At 40.6% G+C, this 18,036-nt stretch overlaps 1 protein-coding gene across 2 annotated transcripts in view; it reads right to left on the bottom strand.

Moving 5' to 3' along the window:
• The window catches only part of Lcmt1 (leucine carboxyl methyltransferase 1), an 85,163-nt gene that overhangs the window by 15,862 nt on the left and 51,265 nt on the right, over nucleotides 1-18,036 (bottom strand). For both annotated transcript variants that reach the window (XM_004668335.2, XM_045131774.1), the window contains one exon: nucleotides 13,530-13,650. In XM_004668335.2, the coding sequence (XP_004668392.2) occupies nucleotides 13,530-13,650 (121 nt within the window). The remainder of the gene's footprint in view (nucleotides 1-13,529; nucleotides 13,651-18,036) is intronic.

Raw genomic sequence — 18,036 nt, forward strand, 5'->3', positions numbered from 1 at the left:
TAACTGTTTGGATCTCCATACTTGTTATAGTCCATATAAGTGGTTAATCTCATCTTGATTTAATTTAGGCAGGTCATATAAAATAAGGAAATCATCCATTTCTTTCAGATTTTCAAACTTAGTGGAGTAAATGTTCTTATAGTAAGTCCCTATGATTTTTTTAATTTCTCTGGTATGTTGTAATAGTGCCTTTTTCATCTCTAATTTTGTTAATTTGTGGCTCTTCTTTCTTTTGGTCATATTTGCTAAAGGTTTATCAATTTTGTTTATTCTTTCAAAGAACCAATTCTTTTGTTTCATTGATTCTTTGGATTTTGTTGTTGTTGTCTCTATTTCATTAATTTGTGCCCTAATCTTCATTATTTCTTCCCACCTGATTTTCAATTTGCCTTTTTTCCAAAGCTTTAAGGTGAAGGGTTGTTTACTTGAGAACTTTCTAATTTCTTAATATAGGCGCTTAAAAGCTATAAGTTTCTGCTGGGCGTGGTGGTACATGCCTTTTATCCCAGCACTTGGGAGGCAGAGGTAGGAGGACTGCTGAGAGTTTGAGGCCACCCTGAGATTCCATAGTGAATTCCAGGTCAGCCTGGGCTAGAGTGAGACCCCGAAAAACCAAAAAAAAAAAAAAAAAAAAAAAAGCTATAAATTTCCCTCTTAGGACTGCCTTCATTGTGTCCCAAAAGTTTGGTATGTTTTATTCTCATTATCTTTTGACTCTATGAATTATTTTTATTCTTATTATTTCCTTCTTGATTTCTTCATTGACCCATTCATTATTTAGTACTGAATTGTTCAGTTTCCATGATTTTGTGCATGCTCTATAGCTTTTCTTGCTATTGATTTGTAGTTTGATCCCATTTGATCAGATAAGAGTGCAAGGAATTATTTCAATTTTCCTGTATTTGTTAAGATTTGTTTTGTGTCCTAATATATGTTTTATTTTAGAGAATGTTCCTTGTGCTGCTGAAAAGAATGTATATTGGATGAAATATCCTGGAGATATCTGTAAGGTCCATTTGTTCTAAGAGCTCATTTAACCTAGATGCATCTCTATTTTTTGCTGGGATGACCTGTCAATTGATGAGAGTGGGTTGTTGAAGTCACCCACTACCACTGTGCTTGATGTTATCTATGATCTTAATTCTAATAGTGTTTGTTTGATAAAATTGGGAGCTCCATGTTCGGTGCATATATGTTTAGGATTGTAATGTCCTCCTGTTGGAGTGTGCTTTAATATATATAAAGTGACCTTCCTTATATCTTTCCTAACTAATGTTGGACTGAAGTCTACCTTGTCAGATATTAGGATAGCAATCCCTGCTTATTTTCTAGGCCTATTTTCTTGAAACACCATTTTCCAACCTTTCCCCCTAAGATAGTGTACATCCTTTGTAGAAAGATGAATTTCTTGGAGGCAACAAATGGAAGGATCCTGCTTTTTAACCCAGTCTGCAAACCTATGTCTTTTTTGGTTGGGGTATTGAGGCCATTAATATTAAGAGGTATTATTGAAAGATGTGTACTTATTTTCTCCATTTTTCTTGTTTTGTAGTTCTTCCAGTTTTACCTTTGCTTTCTAGTGTTAACTAGTATTTGAGTATGGTTTGTCTTTTCCAGGTTCCTTATATGTATGTTTTTCTTTCTCTTCATCATAGAAGATCCTTTCAAGTATTTTTGTAGAGCTGGTTTTGTCTTCAAATATTCCTTAAGCCTGCCTTTGCTGTGGAATGTCCTTATTTCTCCATGATCTGAATGAATAGCTTTGCAAGATAAAGTAATCTTGGTTGACAATTGTTATCTTTCAGAACTTGGAATACATCATTCCAAGCCCTTCTGGCTTTGAAAGTTTGTGTTGAGTAATCTGTGATCCTGATGGGCTTGCCTTTGTATGTGATGTGATTTTTCTAACAGCTTTCAATATTTTTTCTTTGGTTTATGTGTTTGGTAGTTTAATATGGCAAGTAGGGGTTCTTTCCAGGTTTTGTCTGTTTCATGTTCTAAAGGCTTCCTGTATCTGCATTGGCATCGCTTTCCCAATTTGGGGGGAAGTTTTCTTCTATGATTATGTTAAAAATGCCTACTATTCCTTTGGAGTGAAATTCTCCTTCTACTATACCCTGAACTCTTATGTTTGATCTTTTCATAGTGTCTCAAATATCTTGAAATTCCCATTCATACTTTCCTATTAGTTTGTCTTTCTCTTTGTTGGACTGTATTAAATCTGCTCCCTGGTCTTCTAGTTTAGATATTCTGTCCTCTCCTTTATCCATTCTACTGGTGAGATTTTCTGCAGAACTTTTTATTTCATTGGCTGTTCTTCATTGCTACTAATTTTAACTAGTTTTTCTTTATTATTTCCATCTCCTTATTTATGTCTTGTATTGACCTCATTTCATTAAATTAGTTTCCTGTGTCTTCTTTGATTCCTTTGATTTCCTCACTGATTTCTTTGAACATATTTATTATCATTCTTTTGAAGTCTTTCTCAGGCATTTCCTCTAAATCAGTCTCACTGGAGATCATTTCTGGTACATTAATACTTTTTGGTGGATTTATATTGTCTTGATTTTTTGTGTTTCTTGTTTTATAATGTATGTATTTTTGCATCTTGGATGAATTTAATGCTTGGATTTTCAAATTAACTGCAGTATTATTAGATATCCCAATCAATATGGTGTTATATGCCTTCAGGATAAGAGCTTAAGGTTCTAGGTGTGGCTCTTATGACTCTCAGAGTAACTATAAAAGTGACTCTAGATGTTGGGTTTTCCTGCTATGAGAGTATTCAAGAAGGCTAAGTGGAACAAAATATAGGCAGATTCAAAAATTTAACTAAACAATTTACACATTCAGTGAAAAATAGCACAGACTATGCAAAAGTAGGCATTATGACTACCAGATCCTCAAAGTCACAGACTCTTAGGATGTGTGTTGCCCCACACCCTTAATCCTGTCAACTAGGATACTAAGATATCTGGTCTGTTGAGGGCTCCAAGTCAGCTTGTAACCATGTGAGACATTTCCCTGGTGTAATCCAAACTACCTTTTGGAATGATTTGGGTCTCAATTATGCTGAGCTCCTGCCTGGGTCCCTCTTTGTTACACTGTGGGTTCAGGTAGGCTGATAGAGTCACTGTTCTGATCGCCTGCCAGGTGCTGTGTAGGTGAGCTCCCTTCCCCAGGCCTCCTCGCTTGCTGGTGCTTATGCTGGCGGTGGGGGAGGGGAGGCTGTGAATGGTAGCTGATGTTTTCCTGCTGGTCCTTGCAATCTTCCTCCTCATGAGCTGCTCCTCCATTCTTCCCTGCTGTCCTACCTTCACATTTCTTGAGTTTACAAGAAGCTCCAGTGTGAGTGGAGAATCTTCTCACCTGGCTTTTCCTGCAGTTCATGCCGAGCCCTATGGTTGTAGCCAAGTGGACCTGGTACTGCTGCTGCTGGAGCCACTTCTGCCTGCTTTGGTGGGCTATCGATGCTTTAGATCTCGTCTACTTCTCTGTTGCTGTTGGTAATTTCTTATACACCTCACCCTTTAGTAGAAGAGTGTAATTTGCTGGGGATTTTTTGTTGTTGTTGTTTTCCTCTCCTAGGCTGCTTTGGTGTGGTCCTATGCCACCATCTTAACCATTTTTTTAATCACTTTTCAGCTGGGTGTGGTGGCACATTAGTTCAATTCCAGCACGAAAGAGGTATGAGGATCTCCATGAGTTCGAGACCAGCCTGAGAATACATAGTGAATTCCAGGTCAACCTGGGCTAGAGACCCTACCTCAAAAAAAAAAAAAAAGAAATCACCTTTCAAACATCTAAAATGTGCCCCTCAGCTACTGAGCAAGCATATATATAGCCTGTACAATGGCAAAATGGACCCAAAGCTTAGTTGTGACCATTTTGAAAATAAAGTATTTTGAAACTTAAAAAAAAATGGGGGGCTGGAGAGATGGTTCAGCAGTTAAGGTGCTTGCCTGCAAAGCCTAAGGATCTGAATGTGATTGCCCAGTACTCACATAACCCAGTTGCACAAGGTAGTGCATGGGTCTAGGGTTCATTTGCAGTGGGTAGAGGTCCTGGCACACCCATCCTCCCTCCATCTCCTTCTCTCTCTCTCCCTCCGCCTCTTTTTCTTTCCCTCTCAAATAAAAAAAAAAAATTTAAGCTAGAGATGGGCTGGAGGGATGGCTTAGCAGTTAAGGCGCTTGCCTGCAAAGTCAAAGGATAACAGTTCGATTCACCATGACCCATATAAAGTCAGATGAACAAGGTGGTGCATGCATCTGGAGTTTGTTTGCAGTGGCTGGAGGCCCTGGTGTGCCCATTCTCTCATTCTTTCTATCTCTATCTGCCCCCTCTCAAATAAAAAAAAAATTAAATATGAAAAATACTTTTGGGGCTGGAGAAATGGCTTAGTGGTTAAGGCACTTGACTGCAAAGCCAAAGGAGACCTTGGCTTGATTCCCCAGGACCCGTATTAGCCAGATGCACAAGTTGGCACATACATCTGGAGCTTGTTTGCAGTGACTGGAGGCCCTGGCATGCCCATTCTCTCTCTCTCAAAATAAAATATATTATATTTAAAGTTACAAATACTTTTTAAGCCTGGTGTGGTAGCACACGCCTTTAATCCCAGCACTCAGGAGGCAGAGGTAGAGGATTGCTGTGAGTTCGAGGCCACCATGAGACTCCATAGTGAATTCCAGGTCAGCCTGGGCTAGAGTGAGACCCTACCTCAAAAAAAAAAACAACAATAACAAAAACCTTTTTAAAAAGCTAGAGATATGACTCAGTGGTTAACAGTACTTCTTGTGCAAGAATACAGGCTGGAGAGGGCCTGAGACTGCTGAGTTTGAGTTCCAGAACCCATGTAAATAGCTGGGCACGGCCACACATGTCTGTAACCTCCATCCTGTAGCGGCAGAGACTGAAAAATCACCAAAGCTCCAGAATCAGTGGAGACCGATATCAAGGAAACAAGTAGATGAGCTGAGGGGACATCTGACATTCTTCTCTGACATCCACACATCCATAGGGTGCCACATCTGCAAATGTACATGCATACACACCACATTAAAATTGTTTTTCTTTTGTAATATATTTTATTTATTTCTTTGAATGAGAGAAAGAGAGACAGAGAGAGAGAGAGAATAGGTGCACCAGGGCCTCTAGACACTGCAAACTAACTCCAGATGCATGTGACCCTTGTGCATCTGGGTTACATGGGTACTGGAGAATTGAACCAGGATTCTTTGGTTTTGCAGACAAACACCTTAACCGCTAAGCCATCTCTCCAGCCCTCGTTTTTCTTTTTGGTTTTTCAAGGTAGGGTCTTGCTCAGGCTGACCTGGAATTCACTATGTAGTATCAGGGTGGCCTCAAACTCACAGCAATCCTTCTCTGCCTCCTGAGTGCTGGGATTAAGGGCGTGTATCACACCTGGCCTCAATTAGTTTTATAATGACACAATTTGGCAATGTACAAGCACAAATGCCAGAAAACATGCTATTACTATACACTATTATAGCATATACATTTTATTTTCTCACACAGAAGGTAAAAAACACCACTTTAACAATATATTCTCAGAAGTCATGTGACAACACCAGACTACACACAAATCACTCAGGACAGGTGTCTGAGAGCACATTCTTCATCATCCTATTGCCTTACTGGATTTCAATTCTGGCTTGACAACTGTGTGGCCTTGAACTGGCCAACTTGACTGTCAGGGGAGTGTGAACTGCTTGGGATATAAGGAAGTTAATACTGTTATATGAGTTAGTTAATACTGGGATATGAAGTAAGTTAATGCTGCAGAGTGTGAGGCAAGTTAACGCTGCGGTGTGAGGTAAGTTAATGCTGGGGTATGGGGTAAGTTAATGCATGGAAAACTCATAACAATGCACCAAGTATGCAAAGCTAAGTGTTTACTGTCATTTCTTGATTAGCAATATTAACATCATTCACATGGCTTTGTCATTTTAAACAATTAAGTAAAGCAGGTAAGCAACTAGCATACGTTGTCAGGTTGCTAATTCTGTATTTGTTAGCAATATGCTGATTTCAGTTAAATTACTACTGATAAGGAGAGGGTGTTGCATGGGAGTTGAACCAGGTGAGGGACATCTGTGGACAACACACAAAAGCTGGCACACTCTCAGGTATGCTCTGGAGTAAAAGGCCTATCAGAACTTAACCCACTGTCTCCCATTCAACATGGGATAAATGCTTGCTGGACAGAATTACAAGAAACAAAGGAGGACTTCCAGATAAGTTGGCAGCATAGCAGCCACACCAAGGCAGCCTAGGCAGGGGAAAAAGCCGAAAAACAGCAAAATACACTCTTCTATTAAAAAGTGACAATGTTTAAGTTATTATCAACCACAGCAGAGAAGCAGAAGAGACTCAGATCTTCTAGAAAGGAGGAAACTGGCCAGAATCCTGCCAAGGTCCTGGTGGCCCCAGTCAGCAAGTCTGCACACCCACACACCTGCCCCGCCAATACAGAGCTGCAGGAGCAGAAAGCAGGTGAAGGGATTGTCCACTCACATCAGCCACCTCCCAAAGCCAAAAAATCTGAAGGGGAAGACAGCAGGGACCAGCTAATCAGCTGCTGAAGGAGAACACAAATGGGACCAGCTGAGCAGCTCCTATTCAACTCAGGCCTCCTGCACAGTCTCCCATCCTCAACCACCAGTGCTGCAGCCAACCACCAGAGAATTCATTTAGCCCAAGGCTACAGGACATCCAGCTCAGCTGATCAGAAAACCAGATCTGCAGCATAACAGAGAGGGATCTGGGTGGGCAGTCAGCACTGGTGAGATTGGAAGCCATCCCAAAAGGTAACAGGGCCTACTTACACAAAGACAGGTACATAGCCCTGCAATGGAAGTGTTAAATCTCTCTTCCACGATAGGGCAGGTTATGTGTTACATATTCTTGGTTGGCTTTGCCATTCTCAAATAAGTTCTATTTTGGGATTGAGTATTGTTGCCTTAGATGCTTCCTGGTGTTTAGGGCCTTTGCTTTTTTCTTCTGTCATTATTGGGGGCCCAGTCTCACTTGTCCCTAGACTGACTTGGAACCTGTTTCAGACTAGAAAATCTCAACTACCCAGTGGACAGGATTAAGGGTATGGGGCAACGCACACCCTTAGGGACTTTGGCTTTATTAAATTATCTGTTTGTTTTAATCCCCACTCTTGCATAAATATTTGTGCTGATTTTGACTGAATGTGTATAATGCTCAGTTGAATTTTAGAATTGCCATTAAATTGCTCTACCTAGTCTACTAGAATATTTCAATAGCAGGAGCAAACTCAACACGTAGGGTCACTTCTGCTGTTTCTCTTGGAGTATAAGAGCTACGCATGGCACCTTAAACTCCTACCCTGAAGATACATAAAGTTAGATTTACATGGCTAAGAACACTGGAGAAGATAATTAGAAAACCCAAGCATCAAATTCACTCAAGATACAAAAACCTCAACATTATAATATAAGAAACGCAAAAAATCAAGACAATACAATTACACCAAAAATTAGACTGGAGCTGGTAAGGAGGTGAAGAAGCCATGGTCTAGCCCTAGATCTATCTAAAATTATTTAGCATGGGGACAAGTCTCCTTATTGCTCTTATCTTCAAAGATTAAAAAGGAAATGATTGGGTGGCTAAGGCAAGAGGACTGCCAGTGAGTTCATAATGAGACCCTATTTTGAAACAAAATTAAAAAACAATAAACTAGGCACAGTGTTACACACTTGCAACCCCAGCACTCAGAAAGCAGAAGTAGGAGAATTTCTGCAAGTTAAAGGCCAAACTTGTTTACATAGAGAATTCCAGGTACATCTTTCACAGCAGTCTTAAAGTTAGCAGCAGAAGAATTTAAAGTTCCTGCAGCAACAAGTGCAATTATTACCAATGATGGAATAGGGATAAATCCTGCTCAGACTGCTCGAAATGTTTTTCTAAAGCATGGTTCAGAACTACAAATTATTCCTAGAGATCGCGTTAGAAGTCATTAATACATGCAACTTGGAGTACAGTTACTGAACAGAATAAATATTGATGTTTATTGTTCCTGTAAAATTGAAATCAAGTACTTAAGATACTATAAAAATACCAAGAATCAAAGAAACAATGAATGGTAGCTCTTCTGTCCCTTGTTGTTCATATGAAGTGGGAAGCCTTATGAGTGGAGGGCACAAACTCCAGAGAATGTGGTACAGGTGATGGTTGCTATCTCGTAACAATTGAGAGTTCACTTGTGGCAAATGGATTATCTGACTTGACTAAAAGAACATTTGGAAAGTTAAAGTTCACATCATACTTATATTTGAGTTAAAATATAAAAGGATTATGGGTCATAGATGACAACTGACTTGATATTATCTTACATGCACACTCATAGTTTGATTATTATATAGTCTGATGAAGCTAACAGACGTTTCAGTGAAAAGCTGTCTTAGTTTTTTATTGTTTAGGGTTTTTTTTAATGTTTCAACCTTAATATATCCTGTAAATTTTCATTTCTCATCATGAAGCCAAAAAGTGAATTTTTTAGATCTATCCATTTTATCTATAAATTGATATAAATATTTGAACTGTGATCTTGCAAAATCCAGTACTTATAATTGAATTGACAAAAGTAAAAACATCTATTCCTGTGAAGAATGCCATTGGAACTTTAATGGGGATTTCATTAAATGTATAGACTGCTTTTGGTAAGATTGACATTTTCCTCAGTAGCAGAGGCCAGTAAGTTAAAAAGGAGACATAAAGGGAAGAGAAAGGAAGGGAGGAGGATACTTAATAGGTTGATATTGTATATATGTAAGTACAATGATTGTAATGGGGAGGTAATATGATGGAGAATGGAATTTCAAAGGGGAAAGTGTGGGGGTGGGGAGGGAGGGAATTACCATGGGATATATTTTATAATCATGGAAAATGTTAATAAAAATTTTTTAAAAATTTTAAAAATTTAAAAATAAATAAATAAATAAATAAGAAAATTGACATTTTCACAATATTAATTCTTCCAATCCAGCAATATGGGATATCTTTCCATTTCCTTGTGTCTTCTGCAATTTCTCGCTTGAGTGTTTTAAAGTTCTCATTGTAGAGCTCCTTCATTTCCTTAGTTAAGTTTATTCCAAGGTACTTTATTTATTTTTTTTTTTTTGAGGCAATTCTGAATGGGAGAGATTCCCTAATTTCATTCTCTGCACATTTATTGTTACTATATAGGAAAGCTACTGATTTCTATGTATTTATTTTGTATCCTGCTACATTGCTAAAAGTGTTTATCAGCTCTAACAGTTAGCTGGTAGAGTTTTTAAGGGTCTTTTATGTATAGAATCATATCATCTGCAAATAGTGATAATTTGATCTCTTCCTTTCCAATTCATCTCTCTCCTGTCAGAATGGCTACCATCAAGAAAACAAATGACAATAAATGTTGACGAGGTTGTGGTGAAAGGGGAACCCTTCTGCACTACTGGTGGGAATGTAATCTGGTACAGCCATTGTGGAAGTCAGTGTGGAGGTTCTTCAGACAGCTAAAAATAGATCTGCCATATGATCCAGCTATAGCACTCCCAAGCATATATCCTAATGACTCTTCTCACTACCTTAGAGATACTTGCATAACCATGTTTATCAATAGCTGCTCTATTCACAGTACGTAGGAAATGGAACGAGCCTAGATGTCCATCCACAGATGAATGGATAATAAAGATGTGGTACATCTACACAATGGAGTTCTATTCAGCAGTAAAGAAAAATGAAATTTGCGGGGAAATAAGTGGATCTGGAAAGGATTATACTAAGTGAGGTAACCCAGGCCAAACGTCGCATGTTCTCTGTTATATGTGAATCCTAGCTACAAATGTATAGACTTGTGTGTGATCTGGAACCAATAATCAGTAGCAGAGGCCCATAGGCTAGAAAAAGGCTCTAAGGGAAGGAGGAGAGGGAAGGTCTTAACAGGATGGTATTATATATATGTGTAAGTAGAAGAACAGATCATAGGGAGGGGAAAGGCTTAAGCAAGGTCAGGGGAAGAGATCGTATAAAAGAGAGATGGGGGGAGGGTCAATCAAAATTCAATGTATTCTGAATAAGACATATGAAAATCTACTTTCTTAAATAATGGTACATCCAAAAGCCATAGACTGTTACTTGAAAATTTTCAGTGGCTGGGATGGGATACCTCCCAGTGAGTCATTGGCCAGGGAGGTCTATGTTACCTCGAAAACATTATAGGCTATTGCCCAGGCTCTTGTTTGCCCATGAGAAAGATGGTAAGACCCTACTGCTGAAGACATCACATGCCTGAGTGGCAAAGTCACTGAGAAATCAAGCTGGTGCCCAGCAGAAAACCTTCTCCCTATAGCTCAGCCAACTGAAAGCTGGAAAAAGCTATCCTGTATGCAGTCTTATGAGAGACAGAAGTCATCAGCTGTGAAAACAGTGGATGCTGGAAACCTCCAGTTTGGCCAGACAGGCCAAATGACTGAACAAGTGCAATAGTGGCACATCTGCTCTGGGGGAAACCAACTGCCCAACTGAACTGAAGGCCTGCTCTATAAGAGGGAATACATGACTGGTACTGAAAACCTGATCAAAAGCCTATGGCAGAGAGGTCATGAGCCTTAGGGGTACAAAGCCTGTTCTTGTCTGGATAAATGCATACATTATTCTCACCAAATTGCCCTGAAAGCACTACCCTTAATGTTTATATTCATATATTAATGCTACTCTCACTTCTGGTTAGAGGAGCTTCTTTTTTCAGATAGTGATGACCACTGGGATGACCCAAAAGGCAACATAGTACTGAGAAGAAGGGATGAAGGAGTGTCCAGTACTGAAACATCTCATACCCTCCAAGGCTCAGGGTCCATTGCAGAAGAGGTGGCAGAAAGAATGTAAGAGCCAAAAGAAGGGTACCACTCCCTTCATACAACTGTCTAGACAGAATTTGGCCTCCATATCCAAGACCTCACAGTGCCTAGCAATACCCACACAAGACCCTCATAATAGAAGAAGATGATGACATCAAATTAAAAGAGAGACTAATGGACAGAGGGAGGGGATATGATGGAGAGCAGAGCTATGAAGGAGAAATTGGGGAAGGGGAGGAGAAGAAAATACCATGGTTTGTTGTTTGTAAGTATAAAAGTTTTCAATAAAAATATATATATAATAAAAAGAAACATCTTTGTTGACATTTTGGGGGGGGGTTGTTTGTATTTTGAGGTATGGTCTCATTCTAGCTCAGAGTGGCCTCAAACTCCAAGACCACCCTCCTACCTCTGCCTTTCAAGTGCTGGGATTAAAGGTGTTGTGCACCACCATGCCCAGCCCGAGTTATATATTCTTTTAATACCAACTTATATAACAGAAATCCTCAAGAAACCATTTCTTGAGGATATTTTTGAATAGTATTCAGAAAGAATACTGTTGCAGAGATGATCTGAAGTATACAATGTTTCTTTGAGCAAAGAAGTACTGATTGGAAGTGTTTGTGAGTAGAACTCACTGAAGACCTAGCCTTTAAGGAAGTATCATTACTAGTCATTTTTTTAGATAAGAAGCTAGGGGAGGGAAGATGGTAAGGCCCAGATGACCAGACTGGGTCAAGGAAATCAAAGGACAGCAGTAACAAGAAACAGCTCTGAGGGAATTAACATGGGATTTTTTTTTTAATAATCATGGAAAATGCTAATAAAAATTAAAAAAAATAAAAATAAAAATAGATTTACCATATGGCCCAGCTAAAAAATAAATAAATAATAAAATAAAATAAGAAATAGCTCTAAACCGGGCATGGTGGCACACACCTTTAATCCCAGCACTCGGGAGGCAGAAGTGGGAGGATCACCATGAGTTCGAGGCCATTCTGAGACTTTATAGTGAATTCTAGGTCAACCTGGGCTAGAGTGAGACCCTACCTTGAAAAAAAACCCAAAAACAAACAAACAAAAAAAAAAAAACAGCTCTACCACTGAGCTGCAGGAAAAGTGCATGGGCTGGACAAAACTAAAATAGGTTGTAGAAAACTGAAGACAAAGTATGTGACATAGACTTAAATACCAAATGACAAAGAGAGGAGGCTATATTATATGAATGTGCATACTTCAGAAATACCCCTGAAGAAAGTCCAAAGAAAGCTTTGTCCTTACAGAGAAAACCTCGACCTCTGCATGTCTTGAAAGATGAATTAAAGGCTCAGTGACTCAGAGCTGGGGCTTGAGCAGCTGTATTTTCAGTACTAAGCTCTGGAGGCAAGAGGAAGGTAGGTTTTCAATAAATACTTAATAAATTTGTGGATAAAGTCTCTAGGACCAATTTTTACTTTGACATGTTTGAGTGTTATAGGGCCTCAGCTCATTTGTAAGAAAATGTAACAGAGGGCTAGAGGGATGGCTTAGTGGTTAAGGCACTTGCCTGCAAAGCCAAAGGGCCCAGGTTTGATTCCCCAGGACCCAGGTTACCCAGATGCACAAGGGGGCGCATGTGTCTGAAGTTCATTTGCAGTGGCTAGGGGCCCTGGCATGCCCATTCGCTCTCTCCCTCTTTCTCTGTCAAATAAATAAATAAATATATTTTAGAAAATGTTAACAGTTTTTTTTTTGGGGGGGGGTTCAAGGAAGGGTCTCACTCTTGCCCAGGCTGACCTGGAATTCACTATGCAGTCTCAGGATGGCCTTTAACTCATGGTAATCCTTCTATCTCTGCCTCCCAAGTGCAGGGATTAAAGGCCTGTGCCACCAAGCCCAGCTTGTTGGTTTTTTTTCCAGGCAGGGTATCACTCTAGTCCAGACTGACCTAGAATTCACTCTGTAACTCCAGGCTGGCCTCAAACTCACAGTGATCCTTGTACCTCTGCCTTCAAGTGCTGTGATTAAAGGCATGAACCATTATGCCTGGCTTGGCCACAGGATAGGGAATATGACACTAATTCAGTACATCTAACTTCTCTTCAAAACCCAGTTGTTGTTGCAACTCTATGCTCAAGTGTCCATATGGTAACAACTGGCTGAACTTAAGGAGTGGCCATTCCAGGTCTCCTCAGTCCCACCATTTCACATCACTTGTACTGGCCACCATCGTCCATTATCCCTGAGAGCCTCTGAGTTTGCTACCCTGCTGATGGCAGCTGAAGTCCTCTTAACCATATTCCATGATTCTGCAGTAAGTACAATGATAAAGTTAGGACTTTCACTATATAGTCTCAGGGTGGCCTCGAACTCACAGCGATCCTCCTATCTCTGCCTCCCAAGTGCTGGGATTAAAGGCATGCACCACCACACCCAGCTTGAGAAACTTTTATAAAGAAACCAGTTCCAAACACTGGACAAAACTGGTGGGAGTAAGGAGCTGAGGAGAAAGAGTCTGCAAGGACAGATATAAAAGCAGATCATGAGAGGTGGGAGGCAGAAGGAAAAGATACGAAGAGAACATACAGAAGGGACATGGAGGCAAAGCCACTCTGGAAGCCCACACAGAATCCATTCTCCTGGGTGTCTTTGTACCTGTTCGTAGTTTACGAACATGGCTGTCTCAAAACTGTTGGCTGCCCACTTGATGAGGTTTGCCGACTGTTCTGGAGTCATATAAACCAGCACACATTCAGTTATCAGGAGTGTTGGCAACCTGAAGGGGAAAAAGGTACAAAAACGTGTTTTCATCATGTCAGGACATCTTATACACATACGTAGTAGGGCTGGCAGGTCATACCCAGGAAATGATCAATATCTAACACAAGTATAATGCCACGACAACCCAAAGTTTCATACTACCCCAAGATGGTCAGGGAGCTGGAAAGATTGCTCTGCAGTTAAGTGTGCTTCTGCACAAGCATGAGGGCCTGATAGAGCCTGAGACCTCCAAAGTTCAAATCTCCAGATCCCATATAAACAGCTGGACATGACTAAGTATGCCTACATTAGTACAACAGGGAAGCAGAGACTTGAAAATCACTGGAGCCCTGAAAGCTCTAGAATGGTAAAGAAGGGAATACAGCACCAAAAACAAAGACTGTGCGGAAGGGCAATGGAACAGGATATCCCATGTTCTGCTCTGGCCACTGAGATGAGTGTACCCTGTGGCAGCCAAGTATGGGAACACACACACACACACACACAGTGTATAGGCATTTGTCTACCTTGTGAAAATGAATCAAATGTGTGTGGTAGGAGGTAGAAAGGTTACAGGTCTTTCTCTGTGGCAAAGTCAGAGTGCAGATTCTCCCATTTCACAGGTGGTTTATTTTCCTACCCTGCAACCTAGGTTACTTACTCTTGCTCTGGTCAAAGAGGCCAGCAGCAATCACAATTCAGGAAGAACTTTATAAATCTGACACTGGTGCTTGCTCTCTTGCTGCACTGGGAAACCTGGCACACTAAATGAATGAAGGCAAGGTAGCTAGGTAATAGGAAGACCATGAGGCATCTCAGAACAGTCACCAGCAGGCCTGGGAAGAACGTGACTAATGGAAAGCAACACGTAGCATAGTCCAGAGGACTCAGAGGGGATAACGGAAGCACCCATCACAGAGCAACTCCCAGCAGAAAGACAGGCTTCCAGGGTCCAGGAAGGAACACCTCAAGTCTCCAGATGGAAGCCAACCCTCAGGTCAGTCAGTTTTATCTCCCCACAGTTCTTTCTCTCACTACATACATTCATCTCTAGATAATAACTAAGGACAATTTAGCACTTCCGACAGCCTACCCCCCAACCGTTGTTTCTGCCTCATATTGTTACTGTTGTTTTCTTCTTCTCTCTGTACTCTTTTTCTTTGTCCTCTTATATCCTAAAGCATGTAAGAAGGCCTAGTCTATAGCTCATCCTCCCGAGAAATGGGACTATTCTATGATATCGGATATCTCAGCCGATATTCAGCCAAACTCCCGTACCTCCCAGCCCCTTTTCTTTACCTCTACAGTCCCCCCTTCAATTTATGTTCTCCCCTACTTTCTATCAATCTAATACTAATTGTTTTTTTCTTCCACTCATATCCATAATAACTAATCAGTACACACAATACCATCAGTGTCACTTTACTCCTTAAAATAATTTGGTATTCAAGAAGTGTTTTATAGTAAAACACTTCTTATTTTCATCATGGGTCTATCCCTGGGTAGTGACTGTTGTAGTAGACAATATGTAACTCTTACATAAAGGGAAGGGATATAGCCAGGTGCCCTGAACATTAGTCTAACAGGAGAAGTGACACCTCAACCTTACTATAACATTGCAACATTCCCACTGAAAGAAGAAAGGCAATGTAAAAAAATAACATCAACCAATGATCTAACTTCATGACAAGAAAACACAAGTAACATAAAAAAACAAGACAACTTGTCTCTTCCCAAAACTACCAATCTCAGCTAATGAGAGTAACTTAGAAGATATTCCAGACAAAAATTGCAAAAGAATGATTATAAATATATTCAAAGAAATGAGCTGGGTGTGGTGGCACATGCCCTTAATGTTAGAACTCAGGAGGCAGAGATGGAAGAATCACTGTGAATTTGAGGACTGAGACTACATAGTGAATTCTAGGTCAGCCTGGGCTAGAGTGAGACCTTACCTTAAATAAAGGGGAGGGGGCTGGAGAGATGGGTTAGTGGTTAAGGTGCTTGCCTGTGAAGCCCAAGGACCCAAATTCGATTCCTCAGAACCCACATAAGTCAGATGCACAAGATGGCACATGAATCTTGAGTTTGCAGTGGCTAGAGGTCCTGGTGTGTCCATTCTCTCCTCTCCTCTCTTCCTCCCTCCCCCTGTCTCTCATAAATAAATAAAAATAAAAGATTTTTAAAAGGAATGAAAAACTATAAACACTTGCATGAAATAAAGAAGTCAATATAGGATCTAAAAATTGAATAGATAGAATTACTCAAGAAAGATGAAAATGAAATGCTGGTGATAAAAAATTCAGTAAGTCGCCAGGTGTGGTGGTGCCTACCTTTAATGCCAATACTCGGGAGGCAGATGTAGGAGGATCACTGTGAGTTCGAGGCCACCCTGAGACTGCATAGTGAATTCCATGTCAGCGTGGGCTAGAGTGAAACCCTACCTTGAAAAACAAAAGCAAACAAACAAAAGTTCAGTCAAATAAAAAGCTAATTGGAAAACCTTCCCAACTGAATAGATCACAGGAAGGACAGAATATCAAAGGCTGAAGACAGGGCACACTCAGTTATGGATAATGATAATACCCTTTAAAATGTACAAACAAGGCCTCAAGAGATGGCTCGGTAGTTAAAGGTGATTCAGCCAGCCTGTGTTCAATTCCTCGGCACCCATATAAAGCCAGATGCAAAGTGGTATATTCATCTGTAATCCCAACATGCCTGTGGCAATGGAAGGTAGAGCCACAGCAATCCTAAAACTTTCAGGTCAGCTAGACTGGGCCCTATTTCCCTTTAAGGAAATAAAGAATACAAATAAAACTATATGGAAAATTAGACACATAATTCTAAAACTTGCTTTATCAACTGTCCCAAAAGTGAGGCAAATTTCTCAGCCCTAAGCTGAGGAGATGATTCAGTGGGTGAAGTGTCTGTCTCATAGGCATAATGATCTGAGTTTGGATTCCCAGATCCCACTTACATGCCAGGCATGGTGGTGCACACTGTAATCCCAGCACCAGGGAAGTAAAACAGGCTGGACAATCCCTGGGGCTAGCTGGCTAGCCAGTCTCGCTGAATTAATGAGCTCCAGGTTCGGTGAAAGACACTTGTCTCAAAAAATAATGTGGAAGAGCCAGATGTGGTGGTGCACACCTTTAATCCCAGCACTGAGAGGCAAAGGAAGGAGGATGACTGAGTTCGAGGCCACCCTGAGACTCCATAGTAAATTCCAGGTCAGCCATCGCTAGAATGAGACCTAACCTCGAAAAACAAACAAAAAAAGAAAAAATAAGGTGGAAGGCTGGAGAGAGATGGCTTAGCAGTTAAGGCACTTGCCTACAAAGCGAAAAGACCCAGGTTCGACTCTCCAGGACCCACATAAGCCAGATGCACCAGGTGGCTCATGCATCTGGAGTTCGTATGCAGTGGCTAGAGGCCCTGGTATGCCCATTCTCTCTCTTATGCTATGTCTCTGCCCCTTTTACATTCTCTCAAATAAATAAAAATAAAACATTTAAAAAAAATAAGGTGACTGCAAAAGACACCTGATGTCAATTGGCCTTCACATGCACACACACCTGCACACATACGTGCCCCAAATATTCTAATACATACATACACACCCCACATATAAACATTTAAAAATGGGGGCAAAAAGAGCCAGTTCAAGCCGGGCGTGGTGGCGCATGCCTTTAATCCTAGCACTTGGGAGGCAGAGGTAGGAGGATCGCCATGAGTTCAAGGCCACCCTGAGACTACAGAGTTAATTCCAGGTCAGCCTGGACCAGAGTGAGACCCTACCTCGAAAAACCAAAAAAAAAAAAAGAGCCAGTTCAATTTATAACTGACTATTTTCCTGGTCTTCTGCAGAAGCTGCAGATCACTAACTAAAGTTAGATTCAGATGTGACTTTCTAAGTGCCTAGTAGGTGCCCCTTTCTATCCAACCATATTCACAAGCATTCCTTCACTTAATATTCAAAGCTATTTGGTGAGATAGTATTTGTCCCATCTCATCATGAAAAAACTAAGGTCCAAAGAAGTTTTTTAAAAAGAACAAAAACTTGGGCTGGAGAGATGGCTTAGTGGTTAAGCACTTGCCTGTGAAGGCTAAGGACCCTGGTTCAAGGCTTGATTCTCTAGGACCCACGTTAGCCAGATGCACAAGGGGGCGCATGCATCTGGAGTTCCTTTGCAGTGCCTGGAGGCCCTGGTGCACCCATCCTCTCTTTCTCCTCTCTTTCTCTCTCTATTTGCCTCTTTCTCTCTCTGTCACTCTCAAATAAATAAATAAAAAGTAACAACATTTTTTTTAAAGAAAAAGAAAAAGAACAAAAACTTTAAATGGTCACTGTCAAATAATCACTTTATACAAAGAAAGGTTCAAGTCAAACTCAGGATAG

The sequence above is a fragment of the Jaculus jaculus genome, chromosome 12 (genome assembly GCF_020740685.1).
Source record: "Jaculus jaculus isolate mJacJac1 chromosome 12, mJacJac1.mat.Y.cur, whole genome shotgun sequence".
NCBI lineage: Eukaryota > Metazoa > Chordata > Mammalia > Rodentia > Dipodidae > Jaculus > Jaculus jaculus.